Genomic DNA, 13215 nt, shown 5'->3' with positions numbered 1-13215 from the left:
GTCAAGTTAAAAACATTTACATTTAAATATATGTTGAATATCCTAAAAATGTAAGTTCTGTGGAAGTGTTTATTTGTTCACTTTCTGGATTTTTAGATGGTAAAACTTTTGCTACATTTGCTATCATTTTATTTTATTTCTTATTATTACATGTCTGTGATACAAAATAAATGCATTCATTGTGGGGAATTGGTAATACACATGTTGCAATTTAATCCTTTTTTACTTCCCTTCCTTCTCCTCTTCCTGCATCTGCCCTTATCCCTAGACCCCCTTCTTGTCTCCTGCACAGAGACAGCTTTCTGTTTCCTATTGTCTGTCTTTTATTTTGCACATCCTTCTCCCTTTCTCTTTTTCCTATTGCCAGAGACAAACCCTATTTCTAAAGCAAGACTGAGGACGACTTGAGGGAAAGAAAAAAGTGATGCTGTAATGTTTATTGGACGTTGTCTTCAGAATCAGGATGCTGTGGATGCCAGAAGATGACTTTTAAAAACAATTAATGAAAGCCATTGATTTACTATGTGTAAAGTATGCAGAGACATCTTCAGTTTTGAACACACCTCAGTTAACTATGAATTGTTTGGGAGAATAATACCATGACCTAAAGTCATAGACAATAGAGCGAAATGAATTTTTAAAATCAAATTATTAATAATTTCATTTCAAAAATTTTTTCCTTTTATCGGCAAATGGATAGATGGTCATATATGAATCTTCTTGGAGTTATAGATATGCATTTTAGTTACCAAGCTAATATTGCCAGGCGAATGTCCCTGTTACATGTTCAACAACAGAAGCCCCATTCCTCTTCATTTGATGGGTGTGTTATATCATTTACACCCCACCCCCTGCAAGTATCTCCTTGGCTCAACCCTGAAGATAAGGAAGAGGACAGATTCATAAGCACCTTCGTGTTTTTAGTGTGAATCATGCTCATCAACAGTAGAAACTCCCCAAACAAATGCCTGCTCCATTGTTTTTGTCTAAAGGTCCTTTGACCAGGGCACAGTGAAGAGGAAGCTTGAAAAGAAGATTTTTAAGATGATATAATCTCAGGAGCTCCCAAGCACTAACTATATCATTTTAAGCAGGGCTTCCTTGTACTCTGAGCTTTGGAGTCCTTACCTGTACAATGGGGATGCCTCTGTGGCTCTCCTAAGTGACTATGAGGGCTGACTGGGGTAGCACCCAGAGGTATTGGGGGGAGTTAGCAATGTGGGCGTGTCCTCTAGTCAGCTGTTGGGTTTGTGAGCAGAGACATAGAGTTGGCCACCGTCCGGCCACAACTGAGGAGAATCAGCACACATCAGCTGGTAGATGAAAGTGGTGTCTCTGACCTTGAAGGATGAAGCTTGTCTCTTCATTTTTAAAAAATACTTATTGCTTATTGGTACAGTTTAGGTATACGTCGTGATCACATTCATCACAGGGAACTCGTATCTGCACGTGTGCCTTAGTTCCTCCTCATCTCTCCCATTTCCCTCCGCTCCTTCAGTCCCTCTTCACTTCTTTCGTCTCCATTTTGTCCTTTCTTTTCTCATTTTCTTCTTCTCTTTCCTCCCCACCCCCATACCCCTCTCCTTTTGAACAATTTCTTCTTGTTTCGTAGTATCTATTATACATTTTTGGTGCTTATTTGCACTTTTGTTTTCCCACATCAAAGAAACTATTCAGTATTTACACACGTGGGTTCAATTTATTTCACTTAAGAGTACAGTGTCAGGGTGCATTCATCTAGCTATAAATGTCTCAAGTTTATCCTGCTTTATGGCTGAGTGAAGCTCCATTGTATAACAAGCTACATTTTAAAAAATAAATTTATTTTTTAAATAGATTTTTCCCACGATTTAGCTATTACAAACTGTGTCACTATAAACACGGGTGCGCTATAAACGTCACTGTGGTATGATGCTTTTTAATTCTTTTGAAAAGATATAAGAAGGAGCATACCAGGGTTGAATGGAGCCTCTAGTTCTAGGTTTTGAGGAATCTCCACATTGATTTCCATCATAGTTGCACCAGTCTACACTCCTACTAATAATGAAGGGTTCCTTTTCCCCACAGCTCCTCCAGCATTTATTACTGGTTGACTTCTTGATCATAGTTATTTTTCCTGGAGTGAGATGAAATCTCAGCATTGCTTTAATTTGTGTCTCTCAACTTATCAGTGGTGTTGCACATGTTTTCATATATTTATTTGCTTTCTGTATTTCTTTTGAGAAGTGTCTTTTCATTTCAGATGCCCACTTATGGATTGGATCTTTAAATTTGGGGGTATGATTTTTTTCCAATTTTTTATGTTTCAGAGATTAGCCCTTTGTCTGAAGAACAACTGACTGAGATTTTTTCCCCTACTCTGTGAGTTGTCTTTCCACTACTTTGGTGATTTCTCTTGCTGTGAAAAAGCTTTTTAATTAGATGAGGTCCTAGTTGATTGTTTGTACTATTTCTCATGCCTTTGGGATTTTGTTCAAGAAGTCTTTGCCTCCACCTATGTTTTGAAAAGTTCTACCTATTTGCTCCTCCAACAGATTTAGTGTGTCTGTTTTTCTCTATTTATTTTAATGAAGATTAACAATAAATTTTCTTTGCAACTTTTGCTTTTTGGAAGTCTGTTTTCAGATTAAAAATTTAAAAATTATGCAGAATATAATTTTGCAAAACAAGATATTTGAAGAAAAACTTGAAATCTCCATTAGTTGTAACATTTCAATCTCTGAAAGTATTTCCTGTGTGGTTGGTTTTGAAGATTTATAGAGGAGACTTTGGTGTCTGATATTTTGAGACAAATAAGAAGAGAAAAGAAATAAGAAAGAAACCTCTATTCTGAGTAGATAAGCATTTTGAGGATCCTGATATTCTGAATGAGATGGAGCCATGTGGTACATTCCTGCAATCCATTCAGCCTCAAAGGAAAGGTAGGGTAGGTAGACTACAGGAATGTTCTGGAGCATTTCCTAGGAATGTGTGCTATTTCTTGGCAGTTTCCTATAGCCTTTTATTATTGCCTCAAGATTTATAAAAAGCCTTGGCATATGTAAGGAACAGGATGAAGAGTTGTTGTCAGTACATTATTTTAGGATGGATTATGTAAGACTGTGATGTTTTATAGGTTAAACTAATCTCTTTACAAAACAGTTTCAAGTGGACTGCTTCACGCAGCAATAATTTTCCATCTTTTGGAAGTTTGCATTCCTAGGATTTTTGTCGTAGTGGTTATTTATGTTTCTGTGTATTTTCAAACATATTGAAATATTCTAGAAAGCAGTGATTATTTAATGGGAATTTTCACACAATTGTCCATCTTCAAATTTTAACCCAGTAAATTGCTGTAATACCTCTAGACACCTCATCCCATGGATGTTGAAAGGCAAATTTGGTGCTTTTAGTTGTAGATGTTGGATTCTTAACATTGAACTAAAACTATCCTGTCAATGTTATAGAGAAATTAGTCTTCTCCAAGCAAAGGTGGAATTTTCAGAACAATGTGTGGACGCGTGATTTAGGCTGGGTAGGAGGGGAAAAACTGCTACTCTGATGTTGGGGTAGCGCATCAGAATGCTATTTGGCCTCCCTATTAACTTGTTAACTTGACTATTAACCATGGCTCTTTCTACCTTCTGGACATTATGTGTTTGGCCAAGGAAGGACTAAGGCAGGCTTCTTCTCTTTCTGATTCTCTTTTTATTTCTCTTTTTTTCTTTTTTCTATTTTTTGAGACAGAGTCTCTCTGTGTAGTCTAGGCTGGCCTTGAACTCACTATGTAGCGCAGGCCGACCTTGAACTCATGGCAATCCTCCTGCGTCAGCCTCCTAAGTACTGAATTACAGGCATGTGCCACCACGGTGGGCTTTTTCTGTTTCTCTTGTGTAGCTTGAACCTGTGGGACTTCTAGCCAGCTAGCTGCTGTGAACTTTTGGTAGGCAGGAATTAGAGCAATAATATCTCAGGTACAGTTTGTTACAATTCATAACATGGATATAACTGAAATACAGGAAGGACAACTTGGATAAATTGTACTATTTTTGTTATTCTCAATACTGTTAAAGTTTATGAAAGAATTTTTTTCACTTTAAGATCTCTCTATTTAAATGATATATTACTAAATTATTTGAAGGTGATTGACAAATGGTAGCAGCCCCACTTCTACCACCTAGTGGACAATTAATGCAATTAATCATTCTTTGGCTTGACAGCTTCCAAACTTGTGACTGCAGGTGATTCTTTTTAGAGAGAACATAGCTATGAATATTTTAACAGGTTACACTCCATATGAAATCCTATTTTCCATGAATGCACATAGGAAGTAGTGAATCAAAATTTTATTTTCTGATTTCTAGGAGCTGCCCCCAGATTTTAAATTGTGTGTATTTTATTTTAAAAATTAAACTTCGCACAATGCTTTCCAACCTTAGCACAGTCCGTTCTAACTCTGAAAAATATCAAGTCATATGTGATATAAAGATCAAGGAGTGGTAGTTTCCTTTTTCACGGATGTAGCTAGTCCATCCAGGTCCCTGGCTGTCTCTTGTCTTATTCTTATCTGTTTTCCACATCTTTATGTGAAAAACATTCCAGGGACCACTGACAACTTAACATTTTCAGTGGTTTTCCATTGTTCTCAGACCACTGTGCCAGGTCCTGAACATGGCCTGAGCTCTGCCCCAGCATCCTCCCAGGTCCATGTGTACCTCTCTTCCCATAACCCTCCGAGGGTTTGAAGGGTCCCAGAAGGGCTCCTGCTTTGTCCAGCAACACTTCCTGACAAAGCCTCCTTCCCATACCAGGAAGCAAATTCTCCAATGTCCTTTGTGTGCAGTCCATCTAGCTTTTACTTGTTTCATGTAAGTTATATGACTCATTTTTAAATAGTCAATTTGCTAATTATTTAATGTCTCTTTTTTTCTAACGGTCTACATACCCAACAAGTGAGAAGTGTTATCTTTATTTTTCACTGTTCTGTCAATTGCTTGGCCAAATTCTTGGCATGTAGTGGACAGTTTATTATATAATGAGTTGAGATAAAAGCTAAAACAACACAGCATCTTCTCGTCTATTCCAGGTTTTACAATCTTCTATTTCCCTTACTCATGAGCCTCTCATTGTAACTGTGCACCTGGAAGGTGTTGGTTAAGCCCCCTTGGGACTTTAATTCCCTATAACTGATCACATCACCGTCTGTGTGCGTCTTGCTTACTCATTTGTTCACTATTCTTCCTGCAAAGCAGATAATTTGTCATGATTTGCAATTATTGTGATTCACTTTTATTATGATTAGTTTTAAAAGACCCAAGCTTATATGAAATACTGGGATCAGAAAAGACTCCAACCAAAGAAAGATAAGGGGTCAAGACAGATGAGCAATAAGCAGTAATCATTCTGGAAGAAGGCTTTCAGCCTCCTTGACTAGTACAGATGCTCCAGGACATAGTTGGCAATGTACTTGACTGCAAGTAACGTTTCCTCCGAGGTGGCTTGGATTTGGGACTCCGGAAGCAGAAAGCCGTATCTGCCTGTATCCCGGAGTTCAAAGGTGAAGGAATATTTGATTCCTTGGTCATAAGCCCAGTCATCAGAACCTCCAGCAGCAAGATCTGAAATGAACAAGTAGCAGGGGAAAATTACTTTTTAGGTCCAGGAAGTCAATTAAAAAGTTATCAGCTTCCTTTTGTAATTACAAACATTTCACTGTACGAAATCTGAGCAGGTCAACTTCCTAGTAAATTGGATCATAAAGGATGTGGGTACTGGTTTAAAACTTAATCATACCTTACCTATAGATCTGCTTCATGTGATTGATATGTTTAATACCCCAGAAATAATGTAATCTACAATATAAACTTTTCTAGTGTGTTTATACACTATGGTAAAATAAGATATATTTGTAGTATATATCAAAGTAGTATATAAAACTACACTACATAGCTTAATTTACAACAGTATATACATGCACTGGAAATTTATATATGAATGTGTATCTTAGGTAAGTAATGAAAGCTATATGATGAGAAGTCAGAGGAGAGGACTCCAGGCCCTGCAGGAAGTGTGCTGAACCTGAATAATGAAATGGGAGCAACCTGAGAACAGAGCTGGGTCTTTATTCTTTTTCTATTGTCAGTGTGGAACCCTGGGCCTCCTAAAAAGTCAGCATCATTTAGTTATTAATTCATTCCATAGAAATGATCTTGAGACTGGTACATAATGCATTCATTGTTTATCTCTCTATTTTCCAACAACTGCACAGCCCCCACCAAACTGCAGGCCATGTGTTTAGTTCTGTCCCTTAAGGGCATATAGTTTAATGGGAAAAGAGCACCTAATTGAATTAGGCTGAATAAGCATACGTGATGTTCACAACACACAAATAAGTGAGTCATTTCTGCTAGAAGCTGCTTAGGAAGAAAGTATACCATTTCTTATTTGGAACACCTTTTTAAAAAGGAGAATATAGGAAGCTATTTTATAAAAAGCTAAAAAACCCCAGCAACTGAGGATTAGAGCCTCCCTAAATGCACTAAAGGACTTTTGGATTTGGTCTTTTTTTTTTCTTGTATGTATTTCTGTTTCTTTCAGAACTCAGAGAAAAAGAAATCATTTGAAGACCAAGGAAAATAGAAATTGGAAATGGGATCTGTGGTATATGCCTTTGCAAAGAAATCCAAACGCTGAAGCATTCATGGCTCTGGGGTTCAGTCCCTAACCCTCTTCCACTCCCATGTTCATGCTGAGGGACTGGTGAGAGGACTGATGTCCTTGAAGGTGGCTTGTGACTCAAAGAGGCCTTGTACATGAAGTCTGTTTAGCTTAGAAAATGCTCCCTCATGCACTTTGTGCCAGCAATGGTCCTCCAATAAGCTGCTGAGCCATCACTTGGGAACCGGTTCAGGTTGCGTTGGCCAGAGGTGTTCTTTGTGCATCCTAATGTCACAGTGCTTAGCACCTGTATCATTTTTCTTGCTTCCATATTGTGAGTTCTTTGAAGGCTGTGCTGGTCTCCTTTCCCCTCCCTCTCCGCTGCTTCCCTTCTCTCCACCCTCCCTTCCCTTTTCTCTTAGCACTTGCTGAGGGCCTGGTACACAGTAAGTGTTCAGTAGGTGGACACAGAGAGGAAATGTTTCTATGGCTCAAAAATTTTTTTTCTTTCTCTTTTTAGATAGAAAAATGGTCACATATTTCATAAAGATATCACGATCGCAAAAGTCATATGTTCTAAACAATTAGAAAAGAAAGATGCTAGGGACCGTTTGGTAGCTTTTTAGGCACAGGATTGCTCTGTGCAGTCCTCAAGCTAAGACTCACAGATTGTCGAGGCTCCTGGACCATATTTGTACTTGGTGCCATACAGCGAGGCAAGTTCATTTGCAGCAGCTTTAACCACGGAATTCTGCAAAAGAATCCACAAGAAATAAGTAAACAAACACACAGGAACACACACTGTCAAACAACACAATCCTATACCTCAATTTCAAGACATTGAAGGTGTTTATTTCACACTTGAGTTAGTGTTTTATACTAACACAGTCACCATTCTAATTTTTCTAGCTACCTTAGTCACACAATATAAATAATTCTTGCTCAAGAATGTATTCTATGAAGCCCTCCACAAATACTCAGTCTGAAATTTCTGTCTTGCTTCTGCACTTTGTAAAAAGAAAAATAGAAGTCAAGGAAATCTTGATGGTTATGCCCAGAGTTTGGCTTGAGACACACAGACACCAAACCAAACCAAACAAACAGCAGTTGGTAATGTGGAAGGTATAAGGCCAGCACTGAGTCATGTCAGGATTGAGGGAATCAGGACAAGTGTGTTAGAAGCACACAGATGAAGGATGGGGAGTCTGTCCAACATTCAGCGCCAGTCTGGAAATGCTTACAGCTGGCAGTCCCAAGGATGAGTGGTTGGTCCAGGTTGGAAGACTTTTAGACTGAAAAACTAGAGAACACTTGTTCTGTTTCACTATGCTGAACATTTGAATTCCAGGATAAAGTAGTAAGGATTAACATGCCTATTTTTTTTTCTTAGAAGCAGCATCACCTTCTCATCAGAACATTGCCCCAGCTTCCTGCACACGAATCCTCAAGGAAGTGGGTACTCTGCACCCAGATATAACTTTATTGATGTTCCTTTCTATCCATTTTAATAAGGACTTGAAAAGCAAGACCTGATTCAGCTTCCCAGGGAACACACAAATCTGAAAACTGATTTTTTGCTACAGCAGAAGTAGCTATAATTCATTCTAGTTATGAAACTTGCTATATTTCATACTTTGGCATCATAATTATTTCTTGTACATATGTTTGGAAGACTATGAGGTTGGTGATGAAATCAGAATAATCTGAGCTTTATGAAGTGAGAACTTTTATTCCTTATTCTAATATTAAAACAGGTTAGTAGAGTCTTATGTAAAACTGATGAAGTATAATTTTAAGACTTCAGAGATTCAGTTTTTAAGGCATTACTGCTCCATCAGTCAGGTGGGACATTGGAAAATCTAAAAGGAGTTATACATGATTTTTCTGTTTTGTCTCATTGAAATGATGCAACTAGTTCCCTGGAACTAATTTCTTATTTTCAGAGTTTTGTGTCAATAATTTGAAATGTTAAGGTTCTGTTTCTCAATTTCTGGGCTGTTAAGGTAAGATATGCTTTTCTCTTGTTATCTACATATATCACTCTTGTTTTACCTTATTTTAACCAAGCTGATTGTCCTGGGTCCTTTCTTGAGTCCTCAGTATAAGCCCTATTATTGACTGAAATGGGAATAATCTTAAAAGATTTCATAATGTTAACAGTATTTTGTTTTACTAGTCTATAATTTCTTGCATTTGTCAAAGGAAATTTCTGGTCAGTTATTTTCCTGTACCACAAAGTCTCTGGTCCCAAAGAACTCCTATCCCTTCCCTAGATCCCTCCCTTAGATTTCACTTCTCTTTCTTTAAACTTAGAATTATAAATTTTAGCTAGTAGAAGTACAGTTCTTCAGAATCAGTTCCAAATGTGGACAGTCCCAGAGGTGAAGTTATAAAGAAAAGTTATGTGGAAAATTTACTAGTCATTGTCATTATCTGTTAAACTCATGCCTCTGTTGTCCTTCTAGTCTTTCAATGTATTTATTGATGTTATGTAATGATTAAATTTTTAGTCCAAACTGAGCGGGTCTACTCATGATATGTTATCTTCTTTGGCGTATCAATTTATCAATGTGGACATGACTACCATTAGGGCAACACACACACACAAAGTTCTGTTGGTTTTCCTTCAAACCACGCTGTGGGCATGGTTTCCAAGCCCTCAGACACATCTATCATCTGGAAACGGTTGCTCTGTCTTTGATGCTGACGATTGATGTTAGCTTTAAAAGGGCAGTAATCTTATTCCTGTCATGACACACTCTGAAGGAACATTTAGTTTGTTCCTCACTGTCTGCTTCCTTCTCAGCTCTCATCTTGCTGTCTACCTATTGCTCATCTTCTGAGGGTCACTCACCATCTTATCTTCAGTGGCTCTATTGCTTTGTATGAACGTGGCATTCTCCTCTTCCAGTAAAAGCAGCCTTTTCTCTCGAGCCATGCTCCTTGTGCAGTCTTATATTACCTTTGAGTAGATTTTCTTAAAGTCTTTCCCATTCCATCTCTCCCTCTTCCCCTTACCTCCATTAGTTTGGGAGACCTTCTTTCCCCCTGGAATCATCTTTTCTTTTCTGCTTACATGGAAGATTTTCGTTGGTACTTCAAATTCACTTAGAGCACTATCCTCTTTGTGAATCTGTCCCTAACTCTTTAAAGGCACAGGACCTCCTTTCTTTGTGGATAGTCACACTCTGTGTTTTAAAGAGTTGTTTGTGCTTGCATCTACTTTCCCTAAGGGAGCTCTTTGTGAGAAGGGATTCTTGGCTAATCGTTTTGTATCTGCAGTGGATTGCTGAGCATCTAGCAATGGTTGGTTGACTGAGCCCTATTCTGGGGCTTTTGGGGCATTATAAAGAAGAAGGATTTGGATGAGGATGCAGAGTGCTGAGCACCACAAAGGCTGAGGTGTGATCCACCAGAGTAGAGACTAGAGATACTATTAGAGAGGGCAGCTATGATGGTGGATGGGTTGCTACATTTAGACATTTCATATTCTGTGCACTTTACTTTTATTAATTAAAAAAAGAGGTCTGTGGACCCTTTCTCTGAGCCTCTCCAAAGCCAAGAGGCCAAAAAGAACAGACATCAATCAACGAAAATAGCATACTTAAAATTCCAATTATCTTGACAAAAATCCCTGGAATCAGTGTGGGTCTATTCTTGTGAAGAGTTTAAATAATTTCACAAATGTTACTCATTTATCTTCCCAACATTATCTGTCCACATTTCATCACCCTAGAATTTTCTAGCAGAATGGAATGCCACGTGAGGCAGCCAGCTAAGGAATCTTACGATCAAGTTGGATTGATCCTTGCCAGGAATGAGATAGAGAAAAGCAATGCTTTCTTTGCTAAAGTGTTAATAATGGTAACTCTTTTCCCTGCACATATCTGTGGAAAGGGACTAAGATGACAGAAGATGCAAGAGCTACCCCACAGCAGAGAGCATGGGGCACACCCTGAAACTCCAGTTGGTTCTTTCTCTGGGAGAACCATTAGAGGAACAAATCTTACTTTCTCGTTCAGCATGTTCAAAATAAGAACTAACATTTACATAAAACCTTATACTTTGCAAAGAGCTCTTGATAAGCACTAGATATTTTTATCCCCATTTTACAGATAAAAGAACCAAAACTCAGAGATGATAAAAGATCTTGCCCAAGGGCACACAGCCTTCTAAGTGCTAACTTGAGCTAGGTTCCTCTTCTTTTAAATTCTGTGCTCTTTTTCACTTCTCCTTGTGGCCTTCAAATACTTCAAAAGAAGTGTTGCTGGAGCTGGCTTTACCCAATTGTAAAGAACAGAAGGAAGCTAAATATAAATCAGCCTCACAGCAAACTTTGCTTTCAGTCAAGGCCAAACATGGCCAGCCTTTATTAATCCTTAGATATGAATTTCCTACCACATCTTATGCATGTTCTCTTTTGTTATCTGTTTCCTTAAAAAGAGGCCTTGGTCCTACAGCAAAAGACAGAGAGAATCTAAAATGTCACATCCAGCTCAAAGCCCAAGAGACAAAGGACAAAGCCATGTAATGTTTCCCAGGCCTGGGCTCCAGGGGCCTGGTGAGATGAATAAGCCCAGGGCGTTCTTTTCTGATGACCTTCATTCCCAGGTACCGTGAGATAATGTAGCCCTGTCTCATGACGGTGCACAGTCTTCATTCCACCCTCCGTGCACACTGCCTGCCCCATGACAGGGGGCTGCCCTTTCTCATCTTCTAGCCATCCATTATTACCATATAGGGAAAAAAAGCCTCCAACCCACTAGGAGGCATTGCACCATTCAAAGGAAATTTTCTTCAGAAGTTTGTTTCTAACTTGAAGCACAGTTTAACCATCCCTGTGGGTGAATGCATGTGATAATGGAAGCCTCAAAATGATCTTTAACTGCAATTTCCTTCCTTGTGTCCTGTGACAATGTGTGACTTACACCCAGGGACCAATGAGAAATTTAACTGTTATAATTTTGGTGCAAAAGGGAGCAGCTCTAAAAGTCTACAAGCAGGCACGGAGAAGAAAGCCCTCAGAACGGGAAATAACAAACAAGTTTTTATCCGGGAAAGACTTGATTGGGGAGCTTTAGGCAGTGCCTACAAGGAGTGCCAGAACACTTTCGCTGACATAAACTGGTGTTTTCCCTTGGCTGATCTGTGTACATATTCTTCAGCTCTTTAAAATTCAAGGGAGATGTGAAGCATGAGTCAGCTGAACTTGCAGTCCAGCAATTTGGTTTTGGGTGAAAGTTGTGTTTCTCCCAAATAAACTTAAAAAAATAAAAACTATGTAGTGGGGCTGTGCCAGTTTCTGGCTCTTGAGGTTTTCAGAACAATGCGTGCTATTTTTGAGGGGGCTATAAGGTGTCATGAAAGCCAAGAGCCCTTGGCAGAGAATATGACAGCTCTTATCTGTGTTTCAGGCAGGGTTTCTCAACCTCAGCTCTCTTGCCGTTTCAAGTTGGATGAGTCTTGGTTGAATGTGGGACTGTCCTGTGTGCCGTTGGCTGTTTATCAAATTTCCTTGCCTCTACCCGCTGGGTGCCAATCAAAAATGTTTCTCAAACACTGCTAACTGTCCTTTGGGGTAAGTTTGGGGGGGGGAATTAATGGAAAAGAAAGTAAAATAAAAGATATTAGGGAAAACATGAGTTTACTTGTGCAAAAATGTTAAAAAGGGAGACAAGTGGGTTTTAATGGTGCTCAGAACGCCTGCTCCTTGGTTGGGGACATTCTAGCTGCCTCTTGAGCATCTGTAATAGCCAGTCTCCCTCCAATGATGCTTTACCAGTAGGGTTATCAGATTCAGCAAAAGCAAAAACAAGATGCATCGTTAAATTTATATTTTGATAAACAGCAATATGTTTTCAGCATAAGTTTGCTCCAGGAAATATTTGGGACATGCAGGAAAAATTATTTGTCTGAAATTAAAATTAAACTGGGAGTCCTATATTGAATCAGACCATTCCATACACTGGTTACTGGCTCTAAGACCTGCTGTGGCACAGGATTTGCTCTGATACTCAAGTGCCTCCACAGCCTGGTCATCTTATTGCCCAAAGCTCACTTCCCCATCAGGGTGACACAAAGCAGGTCCATCCCTTTCTTTTCCCTCCTCAAGTCCATGTTCGAGTCCTGCTCTTGCACATTTGTTGGCTCCTTTCTCAGGCCAACATGCCCTGTTCCTTTCTCTGCCATCCAAATCCTGCCCAGACTTCAGGGCTTAGAACAAATGTCACTCCTCTGTGTTACCTTCCTTGGATACCTTCAGCACACACAGCCGTTTCTCTATCGTACAGTTGTGTGCAATTAAAAATCCCCAGTTCTCTCTTTTTCTTGGATAGCTTCTGATATCTAGAGTTTATAATTTCAGTAAGATCCTAAGGTCTCAGTGGTAGGGACCATGGTTTATGATGAGCGCTTATTAGATACTCAGTGACATTTCTGATGATTGCCTGATAAGTGCTGCACGGACCAGGCTCAGCAGGAAAACCTTATCAGGGCAAGAAGTCATTCAGCATATATAATGGTACGTCAGTAACCAGATCTTTAATCAAAGACATTCTGCTGATTCATTTAAAACTTTTC

At 39.0% G+C, this 13215-nt stretch overlaps 1 protein-coding gene across 2 annotated transcripts in view; it reads right to left on the bottom strand.

Annotated features, from left to right (window-relative positions):
* Window positions 1-5245: 5245 nt before the first annotated feature.
* Window positions 5246-13215, bottom strand: part of Cpb1 (carboxypeptidase B1) — a 28373-nt gene continuing 20403 nt past the window's right edge. For both annotated transcript variants that reach the window (XM_003476766.2, XM_063249160.1), the window contains 2 exons: window positions 7303-7387; window positions 5246-5597 (listed from right to left, as the gene is read on the bottom strand). In XM_003476766.2, the coding sequence (XP_003476814.1) occupies window positions 5410-5597; window positions 7303-7387 (273 nt within the window). In that variant the 3' untranslated portion in view covers window positions 5246-5409. The remainder of the gene's footprint in view (window positions 5598-7302; window positions 7388-13215) is intronic.

Source organism: Cavia porcellus, unplaced genomic scaffold (assembly GCF_034190915.1).
Source record: "Cavia porcellus strain 051 isolate PalLab524CR breed Dunkin Hartley unplaced genomic scaffold, mCavPor4.1 scaffold_5, whole genome shotgun sequence".
NCBI lineage: Eukaryota > Metazoa > Chordata > Mammalia > Rodentia > Caviidae > Cavia > Cavia porcellus.
The sequence above is the reverse complement of the archived record's forward strand: the minus strand, read 5'-3'. Positions and strand labels throughout refer to the sequence as shown.